Source organism: Chionomys nivalis, chromosome 11 (genome assembly GCF_950005125.1).
Source record: "Chionomys nivalis chromosome 11, mChiNiv1.1, whole genome shotgun sequence".
Classification (NCBI taxonomy): domain Eukaryota; kingdom Metazoa; phylum Chordata; class Mammalia; order Rodentia; family Cricetidae; genus Chionomys; species Chionomys nivalis.
Window position 1 is genome coordinate 21905630 of NC_080096.1, and position 16718 is coordinate 21922347.

Here is a 16718-nt window from a genome sequence, read left to right on the forward strand (position 1 = left end):
GGGCGCATGGCTGCGGGCGTCTGAGGCTAAAAGTCTAGCAGATCATTAGCAGGGGAGGGCTCTGGGAATGCTGTCATACCCCTGAGACTGGAGCACAGGAACCACTGATCTCAAAAGGCCACGTCAGCTACCTTCAGACAAACCACATTTGTTTGTTGAGATAGGGTCTCACTGTGTAGCCCAGGCTATCTTGAACTCTCAATGACACTGCCTCTGTCTCATAAATTCTAGGATTACAGATATGTATCACCATGCCTGCCAGACCACAGTGAATGTCACTCAGTAGAGACAGAAGCCGTGACTTCCTGGTGCTTCCTTGCTACCCTGGGAAACACAGCTGGATGCGGCCCACTCCTTCTTTGTCCCCATAGCTTATGGACAGTGACAGTGTAGGAAGGAACCCTCGCTCCACACCTGGCTCTGCCTTTCTTAGCTGTGTGACCTGAGGAAGACTCTTAACCACTCTGAACCTCTTCCTCAGCTGCGTGGTGAGGTGGTGGAGCTGCTTTAATGATGGGACACAGAGGTAGAACTGAGCACTCTGCCTGGCCTACCCTGGACAGGAGACATAACTCTCTTGTTAAGATTATCTATCTAGGGGGCTGGAGAGATGGCTCAGAGGTTAAGAGCATTGCCTGCTCTTCCAAAGGTCCTGAGTTCATTTCCCAGCAACCACATGGTGGCTCACAACCATCTGTAATGGGGTCTGGTGCCCTCTTCTGGCCTGCAGGCATACACAGACAGAATATTGTAAACATAATAAATAAATAAATATTAAAAAAAAGATTATCTATCTATCTATCTATCTATCTATCTATCTATCTATCTATCAATCATCTATTATGTATACAGTATTCCTCCTGCATGTATCCCTGCAGGCCAGAAGAGGGCACCAGATCTCATTACAGATGATTGTTTGTGAGCCACCATGTGGTTGTTGGGAATTGAACTCAGGACCTCTGGAAGAGCAGTCGGTGTTCTTAAACTCTAAGCCATCTCTCCAGCCCCGTGTTGACATATCTTGCTTATGAAATATCCTATGTTTATCCCCTGGGAAGATTCTCTAGTGAAAAATACCACTCTGGTATATTGTGAGTGCATGACTTTGAGGTTTGGGTATTTGTGTCCCTTTGGGCTCATGGGTAGGAGACAGGGGCAAGGAAAGGAACGTACCAGAATGAGATATCGGGATCGATACTGCACGGTGCCAAAGATGCCCAGGATGACAGCCATGATATGTAGGAAGTTGGCCAGGATGGGAGCCCACTGGTAGCCCAGGAAATCAAAGATCTGTCGCTGGAGCGCAGCCACCTGTGGAAGAGACAGGCTGAGACAACTGCCATGCAAAAGGACAGAAAAGACACCCATTCCCTCAGCCCGGAGTAACGCAAGAGGAAGTCCGGCCTCTACAGCTGACCGTGACTTTGGGATAGGGGTGGGAATCTGAGCCAGGTCTCCTTCCTGCTGGCAAGCCCAGGAAGACCATCTCTCAAAACAAATATACATGCGGTGGGGGGGGGGCAGGATGGCTGAGAGGATCCAGGTGCTGGCCACTGAGCCTGACTACCTGGAGTTGATCCCCAGGACCCAAATGGTGAGGGAACCAAATCCCACAATGGGTCCTCTGATAATGCACAAGTCTTACCCCAAACAAATGAATGTAATTAATTTTTCTAGATTGGGGGATTGAGAATATAGTTCAGCGGGAAAGCAGTTGTCTAGTACGTGCAAAACCTTAGGTTGGCTTCTCAGCACTAAAAGCGAACAAGAACATCCCCAGAGTGAAGCAGAGGGCTTGCTTAGGAATGAGTAAGGGGGGCCGGGGGACTTGGGTCAAGTGAGAGATCCCTAGGTCTCTTCCTGCCAGGGCAGCAGGATGGTACAGGCTGATGCCACCACACAGATGGCACAGCTTGGGAAGAGACCAAAGAAGCTGCAGGCTTGGGCAGGATATGAGGGGAGCCTGGTCATGCCAGGCTTGGGCCTGGACACCTTCCCATCTGCCTCTTGCTGGTGACAGCCCTCACAGGGCGCTGCAGATGGTCAGAGGCATCCCAAGTTCATCTCTCCCTGCATACACCTTGGCAGGAAGACGGATCTGGGCTCGTTACGTCATCGTGAGAAGAGAACGGGTAGTTCAGATAGAACAAATGACTTGCCCAAGGTCACACAGCAGGCAGGTGGCAGAGCAGACCTTTCGCTGCCACCTGTCTCATCTAAATACCAAGGTACCATGCTTCCCAGCGGGCCCTGGCTCCGGAGTCAAGGGACACAGGTGGGGAGAGGGGAGTGTGCCTCTGTCTGCTGGGGGACTTTGGCCAGGTCACCTGCCCTGCTGGGCCTCAGGCTCCTCACCTATACACAACGATTAATAGACTCCATCATCCAGCCCCGACTGGGTGGCTGGCTGACCTTGGGGAAGGACTCGGTAGGCACGTCCTCTTCCTCACTCCACTGTCTCTCTCTTTTTTTTAAATTTTATTTGTGCCTGGTCTACAGAGCTAGTTCCAGGACAGGCTCCAAAGCCACAGAGAAACCCTGTCTCGAAAAACAACAACAAAAAAAAATTTATTTGTGCGTGTATACCTGTGTGTGTGTGTGTGCGCGCGCACACACACACGCACGCACGCACGCGCACTGACCAGAGGACAGCCTGCAAGAGCCATTTCTCTTCTTCTACCACGTAGGTCCCAGGAATAAAGTTCACATTGTCAGATCTAGCATCAGGTGACTTTATGCCGCCTTACCGTCCCCTGACTTCTATGCTTTCAGCAACTTCATTTAGAACTGGAGCTTCCACCTCCTTTCCTTTCCCCAAGGCCTCCTGGGTTGTGGAGATACCGCTCGCTAGACTCTCACCTTCCACGGGTGGGAGGACCCCAGGTGGCTCCATCCCTAACCCTGGATGCTGCATCCTGCCCCTCACAGCCATCACCTATCTACTCCAGAGCTGAGCTCCGACCGGGTCAGCATCCACTTGACATGCAGTGTGTCCCATCTACTAGCTCCTCCACATCTCAGAACAGTTAGTATACATCACCTGTGCAGGCTCTGAGGTCCCCACCCTTTGGAAATAGTGAAAAGAGGGATGGGAATCATACAGCACAAGGCCAGCCACAAACCCCAGGCCTCAGAGACAGATGTCAAGACGGCCTTTGTCTAGTGTGGTAATATAGTAGTATACCCCATAATTCCAGGACTCAGGAGGCAGAGACAAAGGGACCCCAAGTCAGAGCCAGTCTGGGTTACACAGTAGCACCTTGTCTCAAAACACACACACAAAAGACACTTTTAAAAATTCAAACTGGTATGGGAGTTGGGTGGGGAGATGGCTCAGTGGGTAAAGAAAGCACTTGCTACCATGTCTGACAATCCAAGTTCGATCTTCAAAGCCCATGTGGTAGGAGAAAACCGATACTGTAAACTGTTTTCTGATCTCACATGTACATTTTGGCATAAGTGGGCCTCTACACACACACACACACACACACACGATAAATTCATAAATGGAGAGAGGATGTATACAATAAAATGTTTTATTCAAGGGGCTGGAGAGATGGCTCAGAGTCAGAGGTTAAGAGCACTGGCTGCTCTTTCAGAGGGCCTGAGTTCCATTCCCAGCAACCACATGGTGGCTCACAACCATCTATAATGAGATCTGGTGGCTTCTTCTGGTTTGCAGGCATACAATGGAGACAGAATATATGCATTAATAAATAAAAAAATTGGGCCGGGCGGTGGTGGCGCACGCATTTAATCCCAGCACTCGGGAGGCAGAGGCAGGCGGATCTCTGTGAGTTCGAGACCAGCCTGGTCTACAAGAGCTAGTTCCAGGACAGGCTCCAAAACCACAGAGAAACCCTGTCTCGAAAAAACCAAAAATAAAAAAAAAATAATAAATAAACAAATAAATAAATTTTAAAAATGCTTTATTCTAATTTGCCAGCTAAGTGCACCTTGACTCAAGATGAGTGGGAAACATGCCCAATAAACATCTTGGATACTGTCTGGCATTGTGGCACACGCCTTTAATTCCAGCACTCGGGAGACAGAGGCAGGTGGATCCCTGAGTTGGAGGCCAGCGAGTTCCAGGACAGCCAGGGCTACACAGAGAAACCTTGTCTCAGAAAATCAAGCAAGCAAGCAAACCCCATCTTGGATACTAAAGAGCTTGCTGGGAGTTGATGGTGTACGACCATGATCCCAGCACTTGGGAGGTGGGAGCAGAAGAATCAGAGTTCAAGTCCACCCTGGGCGCACAGTGAGTAGCTCAGTTGCTGGTCTTGCACTCCCAGAAACTTCCTGACCTCTCTTCCTGCTGCGCGGCTCCCAGGTGTGCGTCACCACCATCTTTCATAAAATGCAACTTTATTGTTATTATTATCATTATTATATGTGTGCAGCGAATGTGCTACAGTGAGCATGTGGCAGCTAGAGGGACAACTTTTGGACGTCTGTGGCTCCCAGGATCAAACTCAGGTTGTCACGCTCGGTGGCAAGGGCTTTAACTACCGAGTCATCTTCCCAGCCCTTTAATTAATTAATTAATTAATTTTTTTGGCCACAGGGTCTCATGTAGCCCACTCTGGGCTCACACTCACCAGGTAGCCAAGGTTACTGGTGACATCCTGTCTCACTTTCTTTCCTGGAATGCTGGGATTGCAGGTGTGTGCCACCAAGTTGTTTTGTGCAGCCAATGGTGGAAGGGCAGGGAAGGCTGCTAGAACCAGAAGCCGTAAGTGGTCTCTGGGGGTCTGTTACTTTGTCATACATTATGATTAATAACAGTAGAAAAATTATGGTTATGAAGTAGCAACGAAATCATTTTACGGTTTGGGGTCACAACAACATGAGGAACTGTATTAAAGGGTCTGTTGCAGCATTAGGAAGGTTGAGAACCACTGCTCTATGTAGATCAGGTTGGCCTTGAACTCCCAGCGCTGGGACTAAAGGCATGCACCATCATCACCTGGCTGTCATCTTGATTCTTGAGCCTATGGGGTTATGTGCGGCCTCCCTGGGCTGTGCCACTGCCACACTGCCATCCCCTGACCTTGGCCCTACCCCATGCATTGCACCCTCCCAGAAGCATCCTTGGGAAGTCTGCTTCTCTTTCCTTCTCCCATGCTCCCAAGGTCCCAGCAGGGGTTGACAGTCTTTGGATCACCACGCTACCCTAAGGCTATTTCAGCACCTTCAATGCTGGCCATATCACCCACTGGTTGGTCTCTGAATACAATTTTTCTTTTTTCATACAGGATCTCGGAGTTCAGGCTGTTCTGCAATTCAAGATCCTCCTGCCTTAGCCTCCAGAGTGCTGGGTTTACAGACCCACTCCACCGTATCTGGCATTCACCGTAAACCTAACCTTCTGGCCCTGTCCACTCCCGATATATCCAAATGCAAGGGCTGGAAACCTCAGTTCTAACTCAAGCGTTCTTCCTGCTCTCTAACACCCCCAAGTCTAGGGGTCACAAACGGGACAAGTCTGATCACTTTGACCATGCGTGTTTCTTCCCACCTGGATGCTCCAACTCTCCTCTCCCAGATACCTCAAGCCTGACACACACACTCTTTCTCTCCTCCAAGACCTAGTCTGCCTGGCTGCCCTTTTCCAGGCCCTTAGCTCCCCACCCCCAAACCCTGATTATTTATTTATCAGGTGGCTGCAAGCTGAGGGGGATGCTGTTGCTATGGGAACCTTCAGCCCCTTGTCAGGACTGCCTCTGGTCTCAGTAGGATGCTCTTGTCTGTCTAGACTCCAACCCCAGGAGCCCAATCCCAGGTAGGAACTGGAGTGGGGGTGGGGAATAATACAGATGGATGTACCCCAGCCACAGGAAGCTGGCTAGGACGGAAGCAGGGAAGGGGCTGGGCAAAAGGCCATGGAACTTTATCAGAAGTCTCTGGTACCTCAGCCCTTGCCCATCGATTTTGCAAGTCAACTACTTCCCTGGCCAATACTCCAGTGTGCGGCCATATGCCTTAGTTGCAGAAGTCTGGCTGTCTGGGGGAAGAGGAGGGTGGCGCCCTAAGAGTCCCAGAGGAACGGAAAGAGCAGCCCTTCTGCCTCTGACTATTCTGAGGAGCAAATCTTCCCATTTGGGGTCCGGCAGACTGGAATGGAAACACAGTTTAGTCAGTGACTCGTCCTGCAACCCTGGGCAGGTTCTCCCTCTTCAAGCCTCAGTTTCCCCACTGGTGAAGTGTTCTGTCACATAAAGCGCTCAGCTAGCGGGGTGTCTGAGGCACAGTTGGTCCTTATACGAGGCAGCAGCCCCTCGCGTGCCTCGAAGCCCCCCTTCCTAGTGGATTTCTGAGGCAGCTGATAAAATTGCACTCGACTCAGCCCCTCATCCGTGAAATGAGGGGCTGGGCTGAAGCTGATGCCGCAGGCTGGAAGGAGCCCCGAGATCCCCCTAGTGCAACCCTCATTAGGGCTCAGCACAGCGACAGCTGGGAGGGACAGCCTGAGGGGAGAGGGCTCCCAGTCCCTAGACTGGACCACCTGGGGGGGATTCCACCTGGGGCCAGCACTATTGTGTGTCAGCTGAAAGAGTATCCTAGCTGGCTTAAAGGGAGCGTGGTGGAGACCAGGTGGGGCTTTTAACAAGGGCTGGGAAGGGATTTAATTCACCGAAGAGATTTCTTAAGCGCCTTCTGGTGCCAGGCCCCAGGGCTAAGGACAGGGGGATGTGAGGCAGTGAGCAAACCATGTGGCCTCTGTCTTAGAAAGCAGGGGTCCAAGATGCTATGGTGGCACACACCTGCAGTCCCAGCATCTGGGACTGGGAGACAGAAGCAGGAGCGCCTACTGCAGATTTGATGCTAGCCTGGGTTTACAGTGAATCCGGATCTCAAAACCCAGAAGTAGGGGAGAAAAGAAAGTAGGAAGAAGAAAGGAGGAAGGGAGGGGATGAAGAGAAAAGAAGGAAGGAGAGAGAGAGAGAGAGAGAGAGAGAGAGAGAGAGAGAGAGAGAGAGAGAGAGAGAGAGAAAGGAGGAGAGACAGGCCATGGCCTTTGGTGGTTGACATGGAGACACTCTGTACAGGCCCCCTCTCCTCTGTGCCTAGGACACCATTGACATACACACACACTGTGTCCCTGTCTTCTCTGGAAGCCTCAGTCGCTCTTCCCAGCCCTGACCCCACTGGAAACCAGCCGACGCTATCACGTTAAGTTAAAAACGCAAGTGGCAGAGCAGCATGGGCCCGTGTAAAAAACAAAAGCCAGAAAAAAGACACCAAATGCCTGTGAGAGCAAAGGCAGCATCAAGAGACAGGAAAAGGCAACGGTTATGAGGGGTCATCTCAGGGGAGCAGAGCAGGGGACAGGAGATGGAGGCTCTAAACACACACACATCTGGAGTTGTGAACTGGCTCGCAACTAAGATAATAGGTTTAAGAAAGTTAAAGTCAGCCAGGTGCAGTGGTGCAGGCTTTTTAATCCCAGTACGGTGTGTGGGGGGGGAGGTTGTTGGGCAGAGGCAGACTGATCTCTATGAGTTTGAGGCCAGCCTGGTCTATGGAGTGAGTTCCAGGTCAGGTTCCAAAGCTGCACAGAGAAACACCGTCTCAAAAAACAAAACAAAAAAACAAATAAAAAACAAAAATCTAATCTACATGAGAAGTAGAAAAAGGCAAGATCTCCTGAGTAAACTGAGAGTGTGGGGACCATGGGGAGAGGGTAGAAGGAGAAGGGAAGGGAGGGGAGCAGAGAAAAACATATAGCTCAATTAAAAACAATAAAAATAAATTCTAGCAGAGCAGTGGTGGTGCACACCTTTAATCCCAGCACTCAGGAGGCAGAGGCAGGTGGATCTCTGTGAGTTCGAGACCAGCTTGATCTACAAGAGCTAGTTCCGGGGCTGGAGAGATGGCTCAGTGGTTAAGAGCATTGCCTGCTCTTCCAAAGGTCCTGTGTTCAATTCCCAGCAACCACATGGTGGCTCACAACCATCTGTAATGGGGTCTGGTACCCTCTTCTGGCCAGCAGGCATACACACAGACAGAATATTGTATACATAATAAATAAATATTTAAAAAAAAAAAAAAAAAAGAGCTAGTTCCAAGATAGACTCCAAAGCTATAGAGAAACCCTGTCTCAAAAAAACCAAACCAGGGCTGGAGAGATGGCTCAGTGGTTAAGAGCATTGCCTGCTCTTCCAAAGGTCCTGAGTTCAATTCCCAGCAACCACATGGGGGCTCACAACCATCTGTAAAGAGGTCTGGCGCCCACTCCTGGCCTTCAGGCATACACACAGACAGAATATTGTATACATAATAAATAAATAAATATTTAAAAAAAAAAACCAAACCAAAAAAAAAAAAAATAGAAAAAAACTCTAAAAAAACAAAAACAAAAGAATTAATAATAATTTATTTGTATTTAAAAAATAAAATAAAAAATTGAATTAAAAGAACCTGCCTTTGCCTCAGCTAGATTACAAAAGTAGGAGAGATTATCTGGTAAACTGTAGCCATTGAAAGGGTTAAAATTTGCCGGGCGGTGGTGGCGCACGCCTTTAATCCCAGCACTTGGGAGGCAGAGGCAGGCGGATCTCTGTGAGTTCGAGACCAGCCTGGTCTACAAGAGCTAGTTCCAGGACAGGCTCCAAAACCACAGAGAAACCCTGTCTCGAAAAACCAAAAAAAATAAAAAAATAAAAAAATAAAACATCTCTGGTTGAGAATGTTTTATTCAATATATTCTGGCACTGTGAAAGACAAAAAAAGAAAAAAGGAAAGAAGGAAGGAAAGAAAGAAAAAGAAAGGAAAAAAGAAAGGGTTAAAGTTTGGAGGCTGGAGAGATAGATGGCTCAGCAGTTAAGAGCACTGGCTGCTCTTTGTGGGGAGGAATTCCCAGCACCCACATGGTGGTTCACACCTGTTTGTTATTGCAACTCCAGGAGTTCTGACACCTTCACACAGACACACATCCAGGAAAAACACCAATGCACATAAAATAAAAAAGAAAAAAGAAAGACCGTTAAGGTGGCAGGTTAACAGCTGAGGGACAGGGCTACTGTGTGTGAAACTGACTCAAATCCCAGCACCTACACACACACACACACACAAGTTCTCAAAAGCCAGGTGTGGTAGCATACACCTATAAGCCTGGTACTGGGGAGGTAGAGGCAGGAGGGTCAGGAATTTAAGGCCAGCCTCAGCTACACATTGAATTTGAGGCTAGCCTAGGCTATATATTTTTAAAACAAAACAACCCCCCCAAACAAAAACAAGCAAACAAAAACCAAAGGAGCTGGGCTGGTGAAATAGCTCACTGGGTAAAAACAGTTGCTGTCAAGCCTGACCAAGACTCTCCAAGACCCTGGGCTAGTCTGTCCCAGACTCGCTGTCCCTCCAACCTGACTTTATCCAGATTCACACCCTTCGTTTTTCTTTAAAGAGTTATCTATTTATTATGTATATAGTGTTCTATCTGCAAGCCAGAAGAGGGCACAGATGGTTGTGGTTGCTGGGAATTGAACTCAGAACCCCTGGAAGAACAGTCAGTGCTCTTAACCTCTGAGCCATCTCTCCAGCCCCCAGCCCCTCTTTTCTTTCAAGGGCTGCAGGCCAAGGGCATCTGGTCCCTGCTGCTGTTTCCCAACTTCTGAAGTTACTTAGACATGAGTGGCTGACTTTTGGAACATGGTCCTGCATCCACTGCTTTTCTGGACAGCATGGGGAGGTTGCAGAGCAGACCTCCTGTATCACCCTGCCACTAACAATTGCTTCTCTCCCAGACAAACTGTTCTGAATATACAGCATCCATTCATTCACCTATAGATGGTATATATATATATATATATATATATGTGTGTGTGTATATATATTCAAGACAGGTTTCTTTGTGTAGCTTTGGAGTTTGTCCTGGAACTCGCTCTGTAAATCAGGCTGGCCTTGAACTCAAAGATCTGGCTGCTTCTGCCTCCTGAGTGCTGGGATTAAAGGTATGGGCCACCACTACCTGGCCTAAGGATTGTTTTAAATATCACATCTATTTATGTGTGTGTAGATCGAAGGACAGCATTCAGAGGTCAGTTCTCACTTTCCACCATGCAGGCTCCCAGGGGTTGAGCTCAGGTTGTCAGGCTCGGCAGCAGCATCTTCACTGGCTGAGCCAACTCAGTGACTTTTGTGGGCCAAGTCCTGAAAACTCCCTGGTGAAAAATGAGCTCAGCTCCTACCTGGGGACAAGGCTCATGTCATTTTTCTCCTCTGAGGACACTAGTACTAAGCACAGAGAAAGGGAATGAGGAACATGGACAAGTGAGGAGTGTCCTTCTCATACTAAGGGACAAACCAAAGCCCCCAGTACAGTGACAATCTTAAGGATTTACCTTACTGTACTTTATTAAATACCACTGTATACTGACCTTCACTTCCCTGTTACATCCCCCAATCCCATCCCAAGGTACAAATGAGGAGACTGAGGCCCAGAGCTGAGGAAGGGCTCATGTATAAAGACACTGCAGAACTCAAGTTTCAGCAACGGTGTGGTCCAAGCTCTCACTATTCCCTGTCCCACAGAGCTTAGCAATTGAGCCGTCTATTACTCCTTAAGAGGCCTGCTGGAGGGGCCTTCTGCTCTAGAAGCAGGCACCCTCTTCCTTACTTCAGATCTCTGGATCCAAACCCCAGACTGCCATCTGTCTGTCCTCAGGCCCTCCTGCCGTGGCCCAGCCCTCCACTTGGACTGGGTCAGGGGGGAGCTGGAAAGCAGTTGGTCCTCACCTTCCGGGTAATTAATCCTCAGAGACCAGCTGGGAGCTTTAGTGAGGCCCAGCAGGCTGATCTGGCCAGTCTGGTCCTGTCAAGAGGCAGGGCTTTGGCCTCTGTATCCATGGCAACCCCACCCCTTCATCTCAGTGACCACTGACCCATACCCCTTTCTCAGCTGGGGGCTCCTTGGGCCCCTTCTGGACAGCTCTGTCTCACTATATCTTTGAGCTGGCAGCTCCATTAGCGCAGGCTGACTGGTAGTGATCCAATTAACATAAATCTACATTAATTTGCATAAACCCCAGAACAGCCCAGGGCAGGACTATAAGGGGAAAACCTACAAATCAAAGTACCCTCACCACTCCACTGGGCCTGTTTCTTCATTCACCACCTGGTAAGCCCTTAGAAGCCACAAGGGGAGGCAGTGCAGAAGGCAATCAATGCTTCTGTGACTCAGTTTCCTCCTCTGGAGACGGAGACAAGACCATACTCTTTGCAGAGTTGTCTGGATTCACTCCAAAACCCTGGGACTATCCAACTCTACACCCCCGTCACTCGCCTTGTACCCAGGAGAGCCCACAGAATCCTATGGAGCTTGCACCTGAATCTGGGGCTGCAATGCCCCACTTCCAGCCTGGATGCTGCCTGCCTAGACCTGGACCCTCATTTCTGGGCTCTGGCATGGCATGGATTTGAACCTGATTGCCAACTTGTGGACTTGACTTTCTGATGGAAACCTCCCACAGGCTTTGCCTTTGAGGTAGCACATTTCCCATCCCACACCCCTTCCCTGGCAGGCTCTAACCGTGCTCTGGCCCCCAGCACCACACACTTTGGATAGCAAGAAGCAGTTTATGGCGATAGCAAGAGGCAGAAGGTGCTCTGAAGTCATACTGCTCCAGTTTATGATGCTACCGTGTGAGCTTGGGTCCACTTTCCCTATAAGCCCCAGTTTCTCCATCCTATGACCGCCCTACTTGCTGGAGTTGCAAAACTAAATGAGTTCACATAAGCGATCATTAAGATGGTGATGGGGAGGGCTGGGGTGAGGCGAGCTCAGTCCAGAAGGTCCTTGCCACACAGGGACCAGCACCCATCCTGATTTCTAGAATATAGGTAGAAAGCCGAGCCTGGTGGCAAATGCTTGCCCTTTTGATTGTGCACCCAGCCTTCAATGGCTGAGCCATCACTCTAGTCTGGCCCACACTTACCATCCCAGTGTTGAAGAGGTAGGGACAGACAGGTCCCTGGGACTCTTTGGTCATCCTTAACTGGGAGCCTCAAGTTCCAATAAGAGACCGTGTCTCAGATACACAAGGTAGGAGGCTTGAGAGATGGCTCAGTGGTTAAAAGCATTGACTGCTGCTCTTCCAGAGGACGCAGGTTCAATTGCAGCACCCACATGACTGCTAACAATAGTGGCAGGGGATCAGACGCCCTCCTCTGGCCTCTGAGGGCATTGCATGCACAAGGTAAACCTGTATACTGGCAAGACACCCAAACACATAAAAAAAAAAAAGCAAATCCTTCCCAAAATGTAAAGAGATCATGTTAATGCAAAACAAGAGGAGGGTGGTGGTCGTGGCGCACACCTTTAATCCCAGAACTCGGGAGGCAGGGGCAGGTGGATCTCTGAATTTGGGGCCAGGCCAATCTACAGAACGAGTTCCAAGACAGCCAGAGCTACACAAAGAAACCCTGTCTTGAAAAAAATCAAACCGGGGGGCTGGAGAGATGGAGCAGGGGTTAAGAGTATTGACTGCTCTTCCAGAGGACCGGGGTTCAATTCCCAGCACCCACATGGCAACTCACAACTGTCTATAACTCCAGTTCCAGGAGACCAGGAGACCCAATACCCATGGCAAAACATCAATGTGCATAAAATTATAAAAATAAATGAATTTTAAAAATAAAAACAAAAACCACAAAAAAAATAAGTTAGAACACCTGAGGTTGACCACCCATGACCTCCACACAAAGCCTCCACACAAAGCATTCCCCACAAAGAAAAGACAGAAAAGAGAAAACCCCTGGAGTTCCTTGGGGAGTTCAGGAAGGCTTTACAGAGATGGCATTTGAGTTTGGCAGAGCTCCCTGTCTTCACACAGTGGGACACAGCGTAGCTGCACACAGTGGGACACAATGAAGCCATTACAAGAAGCTGTGAAAAGTGGGCCGGACTATGTGATGTGGAGGCAGGTTGCAGAAACATGTGGACGGTATGAGGGGAAAGAAGATGGCAAGACAGAGATTTTGAGACTCAGTCATGGCTCTGTAAGGCTTTTCCTTTGAGGAGTAATCTTTCATAAGGAAGCAAAAGTACAGCATGAAATAAGTCATGGATGACAAACATACACAATCCCTGTGCCTGAGGCAGGTAGACTAACCATTCCCAATTACCTGAGGGTTTCTTGGGGCACAGCACTTTGGGAGACAAACAATAAAGTACTAGGCAAGTTGGGCCAAATTGGGATAGTACAGATGACCGGACGGATGCAGTGAGAGGTGACAGGGAGGGGAAGCTGAGGTTGCACCTCAGGCTCAGGGCTCCATCTGAGGTCTAAGGGGCAGAGAAATCTTTTCCCTCAAGATTTCTTTCTTAGCCGGGCGGTGGTGGCGCATGCCTTTAATCCCAGCACTCGGGAGGCAGAGGCAGGCGGATCTCTGTGAGTTCGAGGCTAGCCTGGCCTACAGGACAGGAACCAAAAGCTATGGAGAAACCCTGTCTTGAAAATTAAAAAAAAAAAAAAAAGATTTTTTTTTCTTTCTCCCCCCTCCCTCCTCCTCCTCCGCTGCTGCTGCTGAAACACAGTTCTCTATATAATAGCTCTGGCTGTATTAGAACTCATTATGGAGACAAAGTAGACCTCAAACTCACAGAGATCTGCCTGCCTCTGCCTCCTGAGTGCTGAGATCAAAGGCATGCCCCACCAGTACCCAGCAAGATTTTATTTTTAATTATGTATGTGTGCACATGTGTGAGAGCAATACCGACAGAAGTGGGTGTCAGATCTCCAGTACCTGGAATTATAAGCAGTTGTGAGCCACCTGGTGCAGGTGATTGGGAATCTAACACATCTTAACTACTGAGTCATCGCTTCCTGGGGCAGAGACATTCTAAGCAGAAAGTCGAGAAAGTTGGGGCTTTTGAGGAAGCTGGACTGGAGACGTGTGTGGTTCTCCTGGCAAGCTTAAGACAGCACCCAGAATTCTTCTTCAGGCCTGAGTTCCAGCTTTCCCAGGACCCTCAGATCCTGGCAATGCTCACATTGCTCATCTTCCTCTCTCCAGACTATTAGCTCTCTTGAGGCCCAGCTTCCAGGCTCTGGAGCAGGCAGGGAAGGCCTGCAAGGAGACTGTCCTCTGAAGAGGAGCCCTGAAGGCAGGAGGAGGTTCTTCCAAGCCAGGCGACCTCAGCATAAAGACCTCCCCAGAGATGCTGGCTGCAGACATACATCCAGATAAATAAAACACGATTCATCAGATCCCCTGACTAAGTGCAATGCACACCACCCTATAATCAAGCCAAAAACCCCCACCAGAAAGCACCTTAACAGAGCCGGGGCTGGCACTTGGGCACAGGATTAATTACGGCAGAGCTCCCGACTGCAGGAGCGCTAAGTGGGAAGGAGATGAGGTGGGGAAAACCAGAACAAAACCAGGCTTGGTCCTTTTTCCCTTTTATAGATGGGAAATGGAGGCTGAGGGAGGTTTTAACACTTGCCAGAGGTCACATGGCTAGTAACTGACAGAAGCCAAGAGGGTGTGTTAATATCTTCCAAAGTGATCTGCAGACTCTGCTTAGTCTCCATCCACATAGTAACAACCTTTGTTTTTAAAGAAATGGGCGGGGCATAGTGGCATATACCAAGCACTCAGGAGGCAGAGGCAGATGGATCTCTATGAGTTCTAGGCCAGTCTGGTCTACACAGTGAGTTCTGGGCCAGACAGAACTACATGGTGTAACTCTGTCTCAAAAATAAAATAAAATAAATGGATAAGCTGGTCTTTAAAAATCATACGTATGCTGGGTGGTGGTGGCAGCACACGCCTTTAATCCCAGTATTCGGGAGGCAAAGGCAGGTGGATCTCTGAGTTTGAGGCCAGCCTAGCCTAGAGTTCCAGGACAGCCAGGGCTACACAGAGAAACCCTATCTTGAACCCCTCCCCCCTAAAAAAACATAATACACTCACACACTTTTTAATTGGGGGGAAAGAACAAAATTAGAGGACTCATGCATTGATTTCAGAACCTGGAACAACCAGGCACGGTGGTGTGTGCACTGTTAATCCACGCACAGAGGCAAAGACAGATGGATCTTTAGGAGTTCCAAGCCAGACAGAGCTATCCAGTGAGACTGTCTCTAAACCTACATCAAAACTACAGCAAAGTGACAGGGTAGTGCTTGCCTTTAACTCAACACCCAGATCGGTAGAACAACTTAGCCCAAGAAAAACCCATCGATTATGGTCAGCTGACACGTGCGTGTGCGTGTACGTTTTGCTTGCTCGTTGTCTTGCGAGAGGGACTCACTACAGAGACCACACTGGACTTAGAGAGCCACCCACCTCTGTGCTGGGATCAAAGGCGTGCATCGCCACTTTCAACAAGGTGCTGAGACCACTCGATGGAGAAAGTGAGTTTTCAGCAAACTCCACTGATAACTGGCTCCGGACGTGTAAAAGGATGACGCTGGAGCCCTGTCCCACACCGCAGATAAACATTCGCTCAGAAGGAACCAACAACCCACCTGTAACAGCTGAGTGTAAAACTCTGGGAAACACAGGGCTAGTAAGGTATGGTAGCACTAGGGAGGCAGAGGCAGGAGAATCTCTGTAGGTTTGAGGCCAGCCTGGTCTACAGAGTGAGTTCTAGGACAACCAGGGCTATAGAGAGAGACCTTGTCTTCAAAAACCACAATAACAGCCGGGCAGTGGTGGCGCACGCCTTTAATCCCAGCACTCGGGAGGCAGAGGCAGGCAGATCTCTGTGAGTTCGAGACCAGCCTGGTCTACAAGAGCTAGTTCCAGGACAGGCTCCAAAACCACAGAGAAACCCTGTCTCGAAAAACCAAAAAAAAAAAAAAAACCACAATAACAAAACAAACAAAGGTATAGGTGTGACCCTGCAGGACCTTAGATTAGACAATAGCTCCCTTGCTATGATATCAAAACCACAATCAGTCAAATAATGAAGCAGGCAAGTTGCATATCCTGAATATGAAGAACTTGCTGGGCCTGAGCCAGAAGAAACTACAGTTCAAGGTCTGCTTGGGCTACAGAGCAAGTCTGGAGCCAGCCAGGGCTATGATTCTTAGTCTCAAAAAGCTTTTGTAAAAAGGTAACAGGGCTTGGGCTCAGTAACTGAGTGCATTCTTAGCATGTAATGTATGAGCAATACACGTGAGTGTACTTGTGCAAATACACACAAATACACAAATACACACACAAGGGAAATTTTATAACATGTCAATTGCATCTTAATATCTCAAATCTTTCTGCCTCCCAAGTGCTGGGAATAAAGGCATATGCCACTACCACCCGGCTGCATCTTAATTTTTAAAGATATTTTTATTTTATGTGTGTATGCATAGGCATCAAATGTGTGCAGTGCCCAGAGAGGCCAGAAGAAGGTGGTGGATCCCGAAACTGGAGTTCCAGGTGGTTGTGAGTCACCTATGCGGGTGCTAGGACTCAAACTCTGGTCCACCAGAGGAGCTGCCAGTTCTCTTAACTGCTAGACATCTCTGCAGCTTCTATGATTCAACTTTCAAAGAGAGAAGCAGGAATGGAAGTGGACGCCTGTGATCCTAGCGCTTGGGAGGTAGAGGCAGGATGATCAGGAGGTCAAAAGCTAGCCTCAGGGGCTGGAGAGATGGCTCAGAGGTTAAGAGCATTGCCTGCTCTTCCAAGGGTCCTGAGTTCAATCCCCAGCAACCACATGGTGGCTCACAACCATCTGTAATGAGGTCTGGTGCCCTCTTCTGGCC

The 16718-nt window shown here is 49.0% G+C and overlaps 1 protein-coding gene across 2 annotated transcripts in view; it reads right to left on the minus strand.

Moving 5' to 3' along the window:
• The window catches only part of Nkain1 (sodium/potassium transporting ATPase interacting 1), a 46748-nt gene that overhangs the window by 7258 nt on the left and 22772 nt on the right, over nt 1-16718 (minus strand). For both annotated transcript variants that reach the window (XM_057784355.1, XM_057784354.1), the window contains exon 2: nt 1174-1311. In XM_057784355.1, the coding sequence (XP_057640338.1) occupies nt 1174-1311 (138 nt within the window). The remainder of the gene's footprint in view (nt 1-1173; nt 1312-16718) is intronic.